The following is a 16,075-nucleotide window of genomic DNA, read 5'->3' as shown; positions in this document are numbered from 1 at the left end:
TGGGACTTGTATTCCAGAATATCTGGAGGTTGCCACTATGTTCTCTATCTCATCTCTTGCTCAACCCTGAAAAGCTAGTACTTGGAACAGGGGCAAAAATGTAAAGTGATTGAGCCTTTATTTAGAATCATACAGAGCAGAGCTTGGGTATTACTTAACTGAAAAAAATGCCAGTAGAACAGTGCTTCTGTATTTGTGATGCCTTTGCAGCACCAGATTTGTGTCACTGTTTACCATGTTGTTCTCTGTGATCTGAACCAAGGAAGAAATTTATTTTTAATCTGGCAAGGGGTATGTCCAATACCAATGATCAAGTTTAAAATCATATTTCTACTACTCAACCAAGATAAACTTGTGACAGCCACATCTGCAGTGGCTGCACGGAAGTTGAGGCAGAAGTTTACTGAGGTTTAATTTGGTAAACTGTAAAGATGTAGTATGATATGCAACTCGCCTTTTACAGGGTTGGATCCAGATTTAGTCATACTTAGAGTAGATGCATTTAAATCCATGGGACTTAAGTTGGTCATGACTAATTTAAGTCCCAACAGTTTCAGTGGGTCTACTCAAAATATGACTACATTTGGATCCAATTCATTGTGTGTGTGCTTTTAAATTTGAGGGGAAAACATATTGATTCCATTGTTCTGAATTCTATAGATGGTACACATGTTTTATAACCATTGCTGCTGATTTGTTTTTACTTATTGTAATAACAATAATTACTGAAACAATAAATATTAATCACAAAGAGATTTATTTGAGAGAGTGATAAACAAGTGATAAACATTGGCCTGTAACACCACCTGTTCTAATGCTAACTAAAATCCTTGGCCTATAGTGGTATAAAAGAGCTTGCATGGTTATAATGGTGGTCAGGATCAGTTCTTGAGATAAAACCTTAAGAGTTGAAAAAGAGAAACAGAATCGCTGCTCTTACTTGTCTGACTGCTAGTAAACAGTTACAGTCTTGGGATCGGATTAGTTCCAGCCCACCAAGAAAGTAGCTTGGGTTTACTTCTAATTCAAAGTCTTATCTAGTAGCTGGGATGGCTGTCCCAAGAGTTCTGTTCCTCCTTGATCAGTCTCTCTCTCAACAATCTATGATTGCAAAAGCCTCAAGCATGAATAAAGATGAAGCAGACTTGCGTTAAACTGGTTTGCATTATTTTGTTCCCATTACTATTACAGAATCTGAGTTTTCGTGTTATAAAATCTAACCTTACGTGCCTGACCTGATTTGGTTTCTCAATTTTTGGCGTGGCTGTTAAAGGTAGAGCCAGCTATTCCTTAGTCTTGCAGAGCCTGACTAGACCAGAGTCTGACCAGAGTCTGGTTCTTGCTGTTTCCTGTTTCCAAATATCACAAGCTGAAATGTGTTTCCATACCCTGAGGGTGGGATTGTTTTTCCATTTTTCAGTACACTTTAGCTCCAAATGAATGGAGCAGGATTAAATGGGCTGATCCATTGAGATTTAAAGCCAGAAAACAGTATACAGAGAAGGAACAAACTACTCAGCTGTATTGGTTACTGACTCCTAAAGTGGAAAAAGCAACTTCTCCCATATTCTAGTCTAAACAAGAGAGATAATGAGTTGTACTCAGATTAAGTTAATTTCATTGAAGTCAATGTGACAAGTTAGTTGTGGCTAATTTTTCACATTGACTTCAGTGGGATCAGAGTGTAGCTAACCTAATCTGGATCCAACCCATTGTAATGCCGTGTTGCAAATAAGAACACAAGTAACTAGTCCTCAAAAATGTTTACCAGTACACACATACCTCTGTAGGCTATTGAGCCATGAATTAGTAAAACCAGAAGCAACACTTCTCTAGTTTACAAAAGCTTCCTTGCCTGGTTGCCTGGAGCTGATTCTTGCTCTCCACAGGTGAGTAACTACAAGTCTGTTGAAATTTCCTGAGTTTTGTTGGCATCTTCACTGAAGTGTATAGGGAGGCTCCCATAGCTCAGTAATAGAGCACCTGCTTTGCATGTAGAATTCCCCAGTTCAGTCCCTGGCATCTCCACATCAAAGTGGAACAGAGCTGGGAAAGTTCTTTGTCCTCTTGAGACCCTAGACAGCTGCTTCCAGTCTTAGCAGACAATACTAGGCTGGATAGCCAATGGATAAGACACTATCATATGTCCTATGTGTGTACCTATGTGTCTGAATCTATAATATAACACTAGTAAGGTACTCGGTGTGTTTGCTCTAAGTCTATTAGCAGCCTGGTGCTTTTTATGAAATTACTCAGAAGCTCAATTCAGAAATCACCCCAAACCATGGTTTCAGCTTCCAAATGTCCAACTGGTATATGGTTTGGAGTTGCTTACTGGCTTTAATTTTCTGCCCTCTTGGCAATGGGCAAGCTCATTTATCTGTGGTTTGGCATGATGAATGAATTGGGCCAGGAGTGTGGGTAATGCAGACCTAATCCATGTTCCAGTAGTGTATTTATGACACTGGGGTGGTTCAATGTAATGGCCAAACTATTGTTGGATAGAATCCTTGAGTTCACATACTCCCCTTCTCCCCCCCCCCAGCCCGCCTGCATGCATTTCTTCCTTGACTTCCTGGTTCAAGCAAACTATAGTTTGCCTTTACATCTGAACAATCAAACCATGGTTGTGCTTGCCCTTCAAACCATGATTCAGACCCAAGAAGTTGGGGAGAGAATCTGACCGTGTACACACAAGCCTCGATTCTGACAGGGTTTAAGTATGTATTACTCTTGCTTCTAGCTCAATTCAGACATGCCAAATCAGGGTGCATAAGAGGAGGAAGTGCACAGGCCAGAGGAAGGCCAAACCATGGCTTAGTGTTACATGAGAACTGGCTCATTGTCTTAAAAATATAAACCAAGTTCTCTACCTGATCCAAGTTCTCTGCGAATAATCCCAATTGTTCATGTTACTGCTGGAGGTTTTCTGTACAGACCATCCCTTTGTTCTTCAAGGTCAATCAAAGACGCAAATCTTGTCAGTGAGGATAAATTCTCAAGTCTGAGTGGATGTTAACTCTGTAAAAGGCAAGGTTCTTTAAAATGAAGTAACAGCAGGGGTTTCAAAATGCTTTCTCTGCTCCATCTCAAATCTAGCCAAGCTGCTTGTGGGTGAGCAGTTCCTGTCTTTGCTGCCTTCACTTTGCTGGGCATCCTCCTGGCTACATATGTGGGGCAGGGAGAACAGTCGCAGAAAACTCCTGCCCCCATCTGCTGATTTTCATTGTCCTGCTGCCACTTGGCACAGCTGAGTGGAGGGTGGAGAGCCCCTGTTCTTCTAATTGCAGGAGTTCAAATGCTGTTCCCGCATAGGAAAGTCTCTTTCATGCCTTGTTAAACAGGGACTGTGTTAATTGGATTACAAATTGTCTGACCTTACTGGAGAAATTGGGTTATAAACACACACGCACAGCCAAGGTAGCAAAAAAGATTCAGTAAAATGTAGGAATACTTTCAGGCTAGAGGTATAAAGGCACTAGATTGGAAGAAGCTGTGCCATCTTCAATACTATTTTGTCTCACACAGCCTATTAAAATGAGAGAGAAAGCAATGAAACAACATTACCAGAGCTGGAGAGATTAACTTTGGAAAGCATCCTAGGTAAAGAGTTGATTCCGCTCAAACCTAACTGTTTCAAGTGGACCCTAATACTATGTTAACTCAGCTAGGGCTGTATGTGTCCATATAGTGCTTCAGTGTCTTGACTAGTGAAGTAACAAAAGAGATTCTGCAATGGGGTTGGGGGGGTTTCCCCTGTTCAGAAATGAATGGCATACAATGTAGTTTAATCTTGTACTCTTACACTTAATACGTGTGTCTAATCTCCTCCCTGGATTTGGCTCAGAGGGGATTTCTCTTACAAATCTCTGGGGATTTTCCAAAACTATTACATCAATTTTAGCACAAATATGTGTTTTTAAAAATGGACATTTTTTATTTTCAAGCAAGTCTGTGATGAAGAGGGAGTTAAGAGGGCAAATCTCCCATTTGTAATCAGCTGACATGCAAGCTGCTTTCACCATATATTATGGAAGCCTCTTTTCAGTTTCTCTGAGCAAGTGGAGTCAGACTGGGCCTCCCAGAACTATTGCATTAGATATTAGGAGAGTCCTTATTAGGCAAGGCCCCCTGAGCAATCATATTCAAGATACTACTTGAACTTCTGCAGCAAAAAACAACTTTCCCCAGCCCCCTGAGATTCATGGTTTGTTTATGTGCCCTTCTCCTGCTTTTATTCAGGGAAAGAAAAATAACACATTTATAATAGCCTGGGCTCTTAAAAACTTGATGCTAGTGCCTAGAAACTGAAAATACTAGGCTGTAGAGTGTTTTTTCTAGTCTGAGATAGGGCTCACTTCTATAAAATCAGTGCAGTGTGCTAAGAACATGAAATATTTTTTTTTCCATTCTGCCTTTCCACTATACAGGGTTGAAAACATATTCAGGTGCATGCCTATTGGGGTAGGTACTTATGTGGCAGGGGTCATCCACCCATGTCCGTCACAGTCTCTCTTGCTGCTGGCAGCAAAGAGGCAGTTGCAGCTAAGTGGAAAATTCGAGGGCTATTTTACAGAGTGTTATTTGTACTCGGGTACAAGTTCCCAAGCACAAAAAACGAGTACTCTGGTGGGAGATGAGGGGAACACGCATGCTTTAGGGGTTGCATGCGCCTTAAAAATATTTGAAAGCAGTGTGGCCTGGTCATTCCCAGACTAGAGGTGACATTTGTCAAAGAAGGGCTGGGATCAAGTATGTTAAAATAAGAATCGCTAAAGTTCAGTCGAGTCTAGCACTCTCTAGCTGGTGAGCTCACAAGCAGGACAATCTGGTGAGTGACAGCTATCCCTTGTGGGATTTGTCCTGCCCAGCCACAGTGAGAACTAGAAACTTTCTGTCAGAATAGGTCTATGCAGCCCTATGTGACTTGAATGCAATTAAAAGGTAATATGGTGTAGTGGATACAGTAGGGTTTGAGGCTTGGGTTCAAATGCCCTCTTGACCATGAAGCTTGATCGGTTGATTCGGGCAACTTAACTGTGTTTTAGCTTAACCTTTTAAAACATTTTTTACTATCATAAGTATCTTAAACTCTCTGCCTTTTAATTACATGTTGATCTGCTGGTTGTTTTATATATTGTTTGTCTTACTTGTTTGTAATCTGTCCTGGCATCACTGATAAAAGGCAATATATAAATGTTTTGAGTAAATAAACAAGTTACTTCAGGGGTTGTTGCAATTTGTAGCCTAAAAAGTATGAGAGCATACGTTTGTGAACCTCTGATCTTTGTAAAGAGCACAGTGAAATAAAGGGCCGAACTTCACAGATCCTGCCTCCACCTTTTTCTCCCCCGCCTGGCCCTTGCATGTTGGCAGCCTATGTTGAACACCAATCTCTCAAAGTTGATCTAAGAGTTGCGGTCAAAGCCAGGCAGCCTGCTCTGCTATATTGCAAAAGCCTTGTGTAGAGGTTGCTTAGAAACCGGGTGAAAACTTCTGGCCTCCGCAGTTGTGGTGGCAACGGGGTTGAAAAGGGAAGCGGGGCGTCACCAAGTTACTATTTGTTTCTCTCCAGGTTCTCCCCCCCCCCCCCCGGTGGTACAGAGAGTCCTTTGGCCACTTTGAGTTGCAGCTGTAGTTAGGGAAACTTGCAAGAACACATACGCAGTGAGCTGTCGTTCACCAAAGTTTCCCTAATGGCATAGAAGAAAGCAAGGCTGTGCCCCCGCCCCCCCCATCATACTGGTCTCCCATGTTGTTTTCTCCACAATGACTACCACCTTTTTGGTTTTGCTTGCAGTTATTAAAGCGGTTGAGAATCCATACTGGCCATATGCATGCATTGAAAAGGTGAGGGGAAACTGGCCCGCCTGCTTCTCTTTAACCATACTGTCATGTTCCCATCATGATGGGTTACAGGAGTGATTCCCCAACTATGGAGCAGGTTGGAAGACCCTGGGAGACCTAAAACCTGAGGCAGGTGCTGCCTTCCTCTCTCTGAGCCAAGACCTGGGTAGATTGAATGCCTCCTGACAGCTCACCCTCACTAATCTACTCCACTGTTCAGGGAGTGAGGGCACCCTTACTTGCCCTGTCATCCCAGGGTGATTTGGGAAGAATGGATTTGAGAATGCATTTTGAGCAATTAGCTCTTCATCAATGGATCTAAAGAAATAAAACAAAATACCTCTCATCTGTTGCAATTTCTTAGATGACTATCTCTAAAAAGAGCTGATGACTAGTCAGCTGTAATTGGAGTCAGAAGGTCAGTGGCTCTTTTTAGAATTAGTCATCTAAGAAATTGCAGTAGATGTGAATCCCTTCTTGTTTGTTTGCTTGGTCCCCTAATGAAGAGTTAATTGTTTGAAATGCATTTGGTTTATACTACTGGGATTAACAACAAATTTGTCATGTTCACCTATGAAAGGAATGATTGCTGAGGTGAGTAGGGACAAAAAATTTTGTAGTGTAAATTTTAGAAGAGGTGCCCAGAGTTCAAAAGGTTTGACAACCCCTGGGTTAAGGAATAATTAATCAATACCAAATGACCAGTTTGTCCCTCTAGAAGAATGGTGCTGGATCAGACCCAAGGCCTATCTAGTCCATCATTCTGTTCACACAGTGGCCAAACAGATGCCTATGGGAAGCCTACAAGTAGAGCATGAGTTCAATATTATCCTCCCATTCATGCTCCCCAGCAGCTGGTACTGAGAGGCATGCTGCCTCTGATATTGGAGGTAATATAGCTATCATGGCTAGTAGCCATTGATAGCCTTATCCTCCATGCATTTGTCTTACCCCTTTTGTTGTTGTTGTTATTCAGTCGTTCAGTCGTGTCCGACTCTTCGTGACCCCATGGACCATAGCACGCGAGGCCTTCCTGTCCTGCGCACTCTCCCGGAGTGTGCTCAGGTTCATATTCATTGCATCGGTGATGCTATCTAGCCATCTCATCCTCTGCCGTCCCCTTCTCCTTTTGCCTTCAGTCTTTCCCAGCATCAGGGTCTTTTCCAGAGAGTTTTCTCTTCGCATTAGGTGGCCAAAATATTGGAGCTTCAGCTTCAGTATCTGTCCTTCCAATGAGCACTCAGGATTGATTTCCTTTAGGATTGACTGATTTGACCTCCTTGCAGTCCAGGGGACTCGTAAGAGTCTTCTCCAGCACCACAGTTCGAAAGCATCAATTCTTCGGCGCTCAGCCTTCTTTATAGTCCAGCTCTCACAGCCATACATTACTACTGGGAAAACCATAGCTTTGATTAGACGGACCTTTGTTGGCAAGGTGATGTCTCTGCTTCTTACTATGCTGTCTAGGTTTGCCATAGCTTTCCTCCCAAGGAGCAAGCGTCTTTTAATTTCATGGCTACAGGCACCGTTTGTGGTGATCTTGGAGCCCAAGAAAGTAAAATCTGTCACTGCTTCCATTTCTTCCCCTTCTATATGCCAGGAAGTGATGGGGCCAGATGCCATGATCTTAGTTTTTTTAATGATGAGTTTCAAACCAGCTTTTGCACTCTCCTCTTTCACCCTGAACAAGAGGCTCTTGAGATCCTCTTCGCTTTCTGCCATTAGGGTGGTATCGTCTGCATATCGGAGGTTGTTGATAATTCTCCCAGCAATCTTAATTCCGACCTCTGATTCATCCAACCCGGCATTTCTCATGATGTACTCTGCATATAAGTTAAATAAGCAGGGTGACAATATGCAGCCTTGTCGTACTCCTTTCCCAATTTTGAACCACGCGGTTGTTCCATGTCCGGTTCTTACTGTTGCTTCTTGACCTCGTACAGGTTTCTCAGGAGACAGGTAAGGTGGTCTGGTACTCCCATCACTTTAAGAATTTGCCACAGTTTGTTGTGATCCACACAATCAAAGGCTTTAGCGTAGTCAATGAAGCAGAAGTAGACATTTTTCTGGAATTCTCTTGCTTTCTCCATGATGCAGCGAATGTTGGCGATTTGATCTCTAGTTCCACTGCCTCTTCGAAACCCAGCTTGTACTTCCGGTAGTTCTCGGTTCGCATACTGCTGAAGCCTAGCTTGTAGGATTTTGAGCATCACCTTGCTGGCATGTGAAATGAGCGCAATGGTGCGGTAGTTTGAACACTCTTTGGCGTTGCCCTTCTTTGGAATTGGAATGTAAACTGACCTTTTCCAGTCTTGCGGCCATTGCTGAGTGTTCCAAATTTGTTGGCATATTGAATGCAGCACTTTAACAGCATCATCTTTTAGGATTTTAAATAGCTCAGCTGGAATACTGTCATCTCCGCTAGCTTTGTTGTTACTAATGCTTCCTAAGGCCCACTTGACTTCACTCTCGAGGATGTCCGGCTCAAGTTCAGTGACCGCACTATCATGGCTATCAAGGACATTACTATCATGGCTATCAAGGACATTAAGATCTTTCCTGTATAGTTCTTCTGTGTATTCTTGCCACCTCTTCTTAATCTCATCTGCTTCTGTGAGGTCCCTGCCTTCTTTGTCCTTTATCATGCCCATCTTTGCACAAAACGTTCCCTTGAGATCTCCAATTTTCTTGAAGAGATCTCTAGTCTTTCCCATTCTGTTGTTTTCTTCGATTTCCTTGCATTGTTCATTTAAGAAGGCCTTCTTGTCTCTCCTTGCTATTCTCTGGAACTCTGCATTCAGTTGGATATATCTTCCCCTTTCTCCCTTGCTTTTCGCTTCCCTTCTTTCGTGAGCTACTTGTAAAGCCTCATCAGACAGCCACTTGGCTTTCTTGCATTTCTTTTTCTTTGGGATGGATTTCATTGCTGCCTCCTGAACAATGTTACGGACCTCCGTCCATAGTTCCTCAGGCACTCTGTCTATCAGGTCTAATCCCTGAAATCTATTCCTCACCTCCACTGTATATTCATCAGGGATATGATTTAGGTCATACCTGAATGGTTTAGTGGTTTTCCCTACGTTCTTCAATTTAAGCCGAAATTTTGCAAGAAGCAGCTCATGATCTGAGCCACAGTCAGCTCCAGGTCTTGTTTTGACTGACTGTATGGAGCTTCTCCATCTTTGGCTGCAAAGGACATAATCAATCTGATTTCGATATTGACCATCTGGTGATGTCCATGTGTAGAGTCGTCTCTTGTGCTGTTGGAAAAGAGTGTTTGCAATGATCAGCATGTTCTCTTGGCAAAACTCTATTAGCTTTTGTCCTGCTTCATTTTGTACACCAAGGCCATGCCTGCCTGTTATCCCGGTGATTTCTTGACTTCCTACTTTAGCATTCCAGTCCCCTATGATGAAGAGGACATCTTTTTTTGGTGTTAGTTCTAGAAGGTGTTGTAGGTCTTCATAGAACCGATCAACCTCAGCTTCTTCGGCATCAGTGGTTGGGGCATAGACTTGAATTACTGTGATGTTGAATGGTTTGCCTTGGATTCGTACTGAGATCATTCTATCATTTTTAAGATTGTACCCCAGTACTGCTTTTCCCACCCTTTTGTTGACTATGAGTGCTACTCCATTTCTTCTAAGGGATTCTTGCCCACAATAGTAGATATGATGGTCACCTGAATTAAATTTGCCCATGCCTGTCCATTTTAGTTCGCTGATTCCCAAGATGTCGATGTTCAATCTTGCCATCTCATGTTTGACCACCTCCAGCTTACCTTGATTCATTTATCTGACATTCCAGGTTCCTAAACAATATTGTTCTTTACAGCATCGGATTTTCTTTTAAAGCCATCCAACTTGGTGGCCATCGCAACATCTTGTGGTAGCCAGTTCCATAGCTTAACTATGCGCTGTGCGAAGAAGTACTTTTTGTTTGTCCTGAATAGTTCTTTCCTCTTGTTTGAATATTTGCTATGAAAACTAATGCCAGTAGTTTCCAGATCTCCCCACCCATACAACTTGACCTTAACAGACATTTTAGCACCATAGTTCACGTGCTCAGATTACACCTCCCTCTGTGCCTGCCATTCTGTAATCACTTCCCATTGACACCCCCCCATCTTAATTCCAGGCCCTCTGTGTGGGACCTTGTTTACTCCTCCATCTCTGATAGGGTGGTCTTCTCTTTATTGTATGAAATCTGTTGGGTGGCTTGTCAACCATTTGATCTTTCCCCTTAACTGTGTCTTATATTAGTTTTTAAACAAATGTCGGGTTTTGTAAACCCCAGATGTTCTTGTTTGGGCCTTTACCATCACCACCACTCTAGCTCAGCCCCAGGATGGGATGGCTTCATCTGAGTATCTTACCCCATGCTTCATTTCTTGAATTTCCCCCAAATGAGATTGATGGTCTCTATCCCTGAGCGCCCCGCCCCCCAATTGACTCTATTCTCCCTGCTACTGTCCCGTCAGCTCCACAACACTGGCTAATCCTCTTGGCTGTGGCTTTTCCTCTTTCTGCCAATACTGGATGCCTCTTGCTTTGGGACCTCCACACCAGCCTTCCCCAACTTGGTACCCTGCAGATGTTTTGGACTACAACTCCCGGAATCCCTGACAATTGGCTATGCTGGCTGGAGCTGATGGGACCTGGTCCCTCCACACCATTTAGTTTAATGGTGCACCTGGCTCTGATCCCTCTCCACCTACGCAAGGGCTCTTTTGAACTGAGAAACGACCGTTACAGGGGTGATTTTATTCAGGGACTGGCACTTGACTAGCTTGTGTGGGTGTGCACACTCATCTTCTGCTCCCCCACTTTTTTAATGGTGCCTCTGTCTTTTTCCTACCCTCTGCAGCAAGCCATGTTCTGGAAGTTTGACCTCCACACGACCTCTCACATTGACACCCTCTTGGAGCGTGGCAGCGTGACCCTCTTTGAGCTTCTGGACGAGGAGGATGTGCTGCAGGAGTGCAAGGTGGTCAACCGCAAGCTGGTGGACTTCTTGGTGCAGCCCGAGCACATGGAAGCACTAGTCACCTGTGTGACGGAGGAGCCCCCCGGAGACGTGGATGAGAGAGTGCGTTACAAGTAAGTGGTGCTTCTGAGATTGGGAAGAGAGGAGGGTATCTGTGCGTGGAGCTCCTGTTCAAGCTTTCCAGAACCAAGGAGAAATGTGGTAGGTTCGTCTTCCCTTCTCCTGGTTCTTTAATCGTTTGACTACCCGTGCAATTCATTTTAAGGTATGAGGTGGGGGCTAGACAATCAGGTGAGGGGTTTTTGGTGTTTTCAAAAGCGTTATGTGGAAAACATTAACACAGTTGCTTAGTTCAGACATCCTGCTTAATTATGGTTTAGTGTAATATCTGAATTCACCTGTCAGTTGGCAAACCAGAATTGGAAATTGTGGTTTGTGCGAACTATAGCTTGCCATGATGTTTGAATTAACAAACAGTAGCAATGGCCATTCTTCCATCACAAAGTCCACTGCATGTAGAGGCATGCGTCCTGAGCAGATGAAAAATATGATCATATGAGCAGGTAAGCATTTCTAAACCATGGTTTGCCTGTAAATTTGGATTCTAAAACCATGGTTTGGCATGATGTCTGCATGGTTAACCCATGGTTTAAACAAGTGATGGGGGCCATAACATTTGAACTGGGTCATTTTGTTGTTTTATATGTGGCCAGCCTTGCGAACTGATGAAACCTGGTTGTTGACAGAGGAACATTTTCTGCATGAACTGAATGGAAACTTAATGACAATTGCTCCATGGTGTTTTCATGTGCTTCATAAAATCACTAATCTATTATATGTAGTCAGGGTGATTTATTCAGTGAATTATAAGTATATACTCATAATTATATAAAGTTGGTGATATACACAATGTGCGTGGGAAGATTTTCTTCCTAATGTTAGAAGGTATCTGCATGTCAGTATTAACAAAGAGTTGGTGATGAGAAACATGCACCTATAAAATCCCATTGAAATACAATTAGTCAAGTAAGGCTAACTCTAAATCAGGCAACTTCTCTGATACCTTAGCCATGATAATCAAAATCCAACAAAAATCTTGCACTATTTCTGAATGAAACCTAGGCTCTGACTTTGGCAAGTCTCCCACGAGATGGAAGCTCAGCAACCACCGGGAACACATCCCTTAGCCTTCCTCTGCAAAGGCTATTAAGATGTTCTCAGTCTTGGAGATAGTTGAGCTGGAACCTCATCTACTAAATTGGTAGGCAGATGTACCATTGAAGCACCAGCAAAAGGCAAGCCAAATGTCTTGTGCTGCTTCATATTGAAGGTTGTGAAGCAGCAATCCTTGGGAGTTGCAATTTGGGATTTGACCAGCCAAACTGGGAGGTAGGACTCCAGGTGCCATAGAACAGGGAATGCTGGATTAGGGTTGCCGGTCCAACGGCTCCAGCAGAGTATCATTTTCAGAGTGAGGCAAAGCTTCCTAGGGAGTTGTGGGCAGTTGCCTGCAGTGGTGTGAAAATCCTGCCTTGGCTTTCCCAGGCCTGTTGTTCTGAGTGTGCCTTGAGTGGGTTAGCACTGGGAAGCAACATGCCCTAATCAAGGATTGGGAACGTGTGGGCCTCCAGATGTTGTTGGGCTGCAGCTCTCATCATCCTTCACCATTGTGTATGTTGGCTAGAACTGATGGGAATTGCAGTCTAACAACATTTGGAGGGCCACATGTTGCCTACCATTGTTCTACATTAACTGCTGCTATATAATAAGATCTTCTGGGCACTGAAGAGAGCGACTCAGTGGTTATGCTAAATCATAAAATAAAATCATTTTTGAAGCTTTTTTTTGTTGTTGCTTTCAGTCCTTTTGGGGCTGCCTCTCCTCCTTTGATGTTAGCACTGGGAGAGAGCTAACGTCCACATGCGTTGCTGCAGATGAGAATAGACAGTAGTGGGGACCCACTGAAATGACCGCAAAGCTGTTTATGTATTCTACAGTTGCTATACAGTTTCTGGGTTCTGGTAATTGAAAATCTGTTTGCTTTGTGTTTGGCTGTTCTTTAAAATCGAAGTTCTAGCCCTTATAACATCAGAGGTATGCTTTAAAATTATGTGTTCAGTGCCTGCTGAAATCTCAGAAATCAATGAAAGGAGATGACATCTTTGCAATGGTGAGTTGGTGGGAGATTCAGTAGAGGAATAAATTGTGCAGAATAAGCAAATCTGCCTGACTTGCACAATTTATAGAGGTTGTGGGATTCACTTTTTTGTGTAGTAGGGTTTGGGTTTACCTTGCTGCAGAACTTTATTTTATCCTAAAGAGGAACAGAGAATACCCAAAGTATGTTTTGTATCTCCTGGGTTGGAGATTCTGCAATATTCTACAAAGAGGTGGGCAGTACAGTATTGTGCTGTCCAATTCAGCTGTACAACCTTTACTCAGGAGTTGGAGGCTGGCAGAGATGTTCACGCTGCAAGTTTTGTGTGTGTGCATGTGCTTTAAAAAAAACCCTCCCTCCCATAGGTACCCAAGTGTGTCGTGTGAGATCCTGACGTCAGACGTCACGCAGATCAACGACGCATTGGGTGAGGACGAGTCTCTCCTGCGGCGCCTCTACAGCTTCCTTCAGACTGGCGGTGTCCTCAACCCGCTGCTGGCCAGCTTCTTCAGCAAGGTCATGGGGATTCTTATCAACCGCAAAACTGATCAGGTAGCGTCTTGTGGGTTTCTTGGCCTGCCAAAGAAAGCTTCATCCCAGTTGGGGGCCATACCCATTGCTATTCAAATGACCAAGCCCTCTAAATGGCATTATGTGGCTCTAGGGATTTCCATTGCCCTAGTATGCTTATATAGGCCTTCGGAATAGCTTGCAGAATCCTTGGAAACTGAGCTCATAAACAAATCCAAGCTGAATATTTTCTCGCCAGTGGCAGCACTTGGTATGGATCTCATGAGAGAGCCTGTTGGCTCTCTAGCATTTCTGCCAAATCCTTGCCATGGTAAGTACCAGCTGTCGCCATTCCAGGATGTACCCTGAAGTAGCATTTACTATGGGAAAGGAATGAGGTAATATATACTCAAGGTGGCTTTTTCCATGTTTAAAAAATAAGCATCGTTATTGGGCCTTATCAGCCCAGTGAGCTTCTGGAAGCATCTGGTTGGTCAATTTGTGAAATAGGGTGCTGAACAAGATGTGCCTTTGGTCTGATGCAGGAGGGCTGCTCTTGGGTTTTTAGTCATTTGGTGTGTATTTTTCCTATTATTGCTGTTTATTTGTCCCTTCCTCCAAGGATCTCAGGGCACCATACATGCTAAGTTTCACTTTTATCTTCAACACAGCTATGAGCGTAGCCAGCTTTCCCCAACCTGGTACCCTCCATGTTTTGGACTGTATCCCCAGCATTTCTTACCATTGGCCATGCTGCCTGGGGCTGATGGGAGTTGAAGTCCAAAACATCTGGAGGACACTGGGTTGGGGAAGGCTGAGCTAGGCTGAGAGAAACTGACTGGCCATTGGTTGAGTGGTAATTTGTAGCGGGGCCTCCCCAGTCCTAGTCAGACACTCAAACCCAGGGATGGGGAATGTGTGTCCCTCCAGATGTTAGTGGATTGCAACTCCCATCAGAGCTACCCAGTATAGCCAGTGGTGAGGGATGTTGGGAGTTACAGTCCATCAACATCTGGAGGGCCACACATTCCCTACCCCTGCTCTAACCACTATACCACCCCAATCTTGCAAAAATGCAAAAATCTCATTACTATGCAGAGTTCTGGTGTAGCCCCTATTCAAGGGAGCTCACAAAACCAGTGGTAGACTGACTTGTATGTGATACGTACCATACTTCTCTCCTGATGAGGCGTTCCAAAGTTTGGTTCTCACGTTATTGATAGAACTGGCCACCTGCTTCCAAAGGTGGTTTGACCTCTCTTCTCCCATCCCTCCCACAGCTAACATGCTTGACTGTCTTCCAGATAGTTGCCTTCCTGCGCAAGAAGGATGATTTTGTCAACCTGCTGCTACGCCACATTGGTACCTCAGCCATCATGGACCTCCTGTTGCGGCTCCTCACGTGTGTGGAGCAGCCGCAGCTCAGGCAAGACGTGTTCAATGTAAGGGTCCTTCTACAGGCACTCCTGGCTACCTTCTGCCCTCTTCTTTGAAAGAAGAGGCAACATAATTTTACATCCAGCCTTAGTGGCCTTGGGTCAATATGTCTAGAAATAGTTTACCCATCATGGAACGGAAGTTTTTAAAAGTATAATATTTGCCTTATTCACTGGAACAATTAGAGGTGAAAGAGCTGTGGCTAAATGGGCTTGGATGGAGAATGTGGTCATTTTGCTGTTCAGAGTCCTCCTGATTTGAACCTTGTGACATCTTGATTTTTAATTTGCAACCTGTTTCATCTGGCTGTTCCTCATGGGTTCTGCTCTGCCTATCTGGAGGAAGCAGCTAGAGAAGCAGCAGCCTTAGCTATCAAAAAAAGTGGTTTCCTATAGGTGGGAGGAAATGCTTGATGCTTGTGAACATTTTTTTTAAAGTGATTAGAAAATGTGTAAATAAAGAGTGCTTAGTCCAGGTTTCATTATCAAGCAACTGGATGCCTCTTCTCCTGGTACTTCAGGTGCCATCCTTCTTAAAGAAGGATACCCTCCCACCAGGCTTTGTATATTTTCACTGAGCTTTGGTTCTCTTGTGGTTCTGGGGGCTGTGTAGAAACATACCTGACTTCAGAATATTCCTGTTCCATAGAGTAGCCATCCCTAGGTCCTCACAACCCTATGCAACAGATACTCCCCTACAAACATCTTGTTATTTCGGAGATTCCTATCTTGCAAAACATCCCACAGTTCTCCATAACGTGCGGCTTCATGTAATTGTTTGGAAAGTGTTTCACTGCATCCTCATTTCAAGGTGTTTGTTCCCCTCCCATTGTCTTCCATTATGAAGGCTTCTCTAGTCCAGAATTACATGGCATCTATCAGTAAGATTCCAAGGGTGCTGGTAGAGCTGTTGGAGACTCAGTGGGTCACGGAGGTCAGTGTTGTGGAGTATAAGTGGAGCAGAGTGTGTGAATGGGGAATTTCTCTGCAGCGCTGCCACCATCTATGGGGAAACTGCTCTTTCGCTGGGCAATCTCACCTATGACGTTCCTTATTTTTTAGCAAATGCTTATATTTCAGGGCCTAAGGAACTCTCTGCCACTATAACTCAAGAGTTCCACAAACTGGTCATTTTCCA

The 16,075-nt window shown here is 43.7% G+C and overlaps 1 protein-coding gene across 9 annotated transcripts in view; it reads left to right on the top strand.

The window, feature by feature from the left end:
• PPP6R1 (protein phosphatase 6 regulatory subunit 1) overlaps positions 1 to 16,075 on the top strand; it is a 77,713-nt gene that overhangs the window by 15,056 nt on the left and 46,582 nt on the right. For 4 of the 9 annotated variants that reach the window (XM_084805516.1, XM_084805521.1, XM_084805519.1 and 1 more), the window contains exons 2-4: positions 10,714 to 10,946; positions 13,357 to 13,543; positions 14,806 to 14,943. In XM_084805516.1, the coding sequence (XP_084661642.1) occupies positions 10,720 to 10,946; positions 13,357 to 13,543; positions 14,806 to 14,943 (552 nt within the window). In that variant the 5' untranslated portion in view covers positions 10,714 to 10,719. Of the gene's footprint in view, positions 1 to 5,706; positions 5,851 to 10,713; positions 10,947 to 13,356; positions 13,544 to 14,805; positions 14,944 to 16,075 lie in introns of those variants that run through there. The other 5 variants (XM_084805512.1, XM_084805514.1, XM_084805518.1 and 2 more) reach the window with 4 other exon arrangements.

The sequence above is a fragment of the Heloderma suspectum genome, chromosome 6 (genome assembly GCF_057233095.1).
Source record: "Heloderma suspectum isolate Gila_16-S chromosome 6, 16-S_ref, whole genome shotgun sequence".
NCBI lineage: Eukaryota > Metazoa > Chordata > Lepidosauria > Squamata > Helodermatidae > Heloderma > Heloderma suspectum.
The sequence above is the reverse complement of the archived record's forward strand: the minus strand, read 5'-3'. Positions and strand labels throughout refer to the sequence as shown.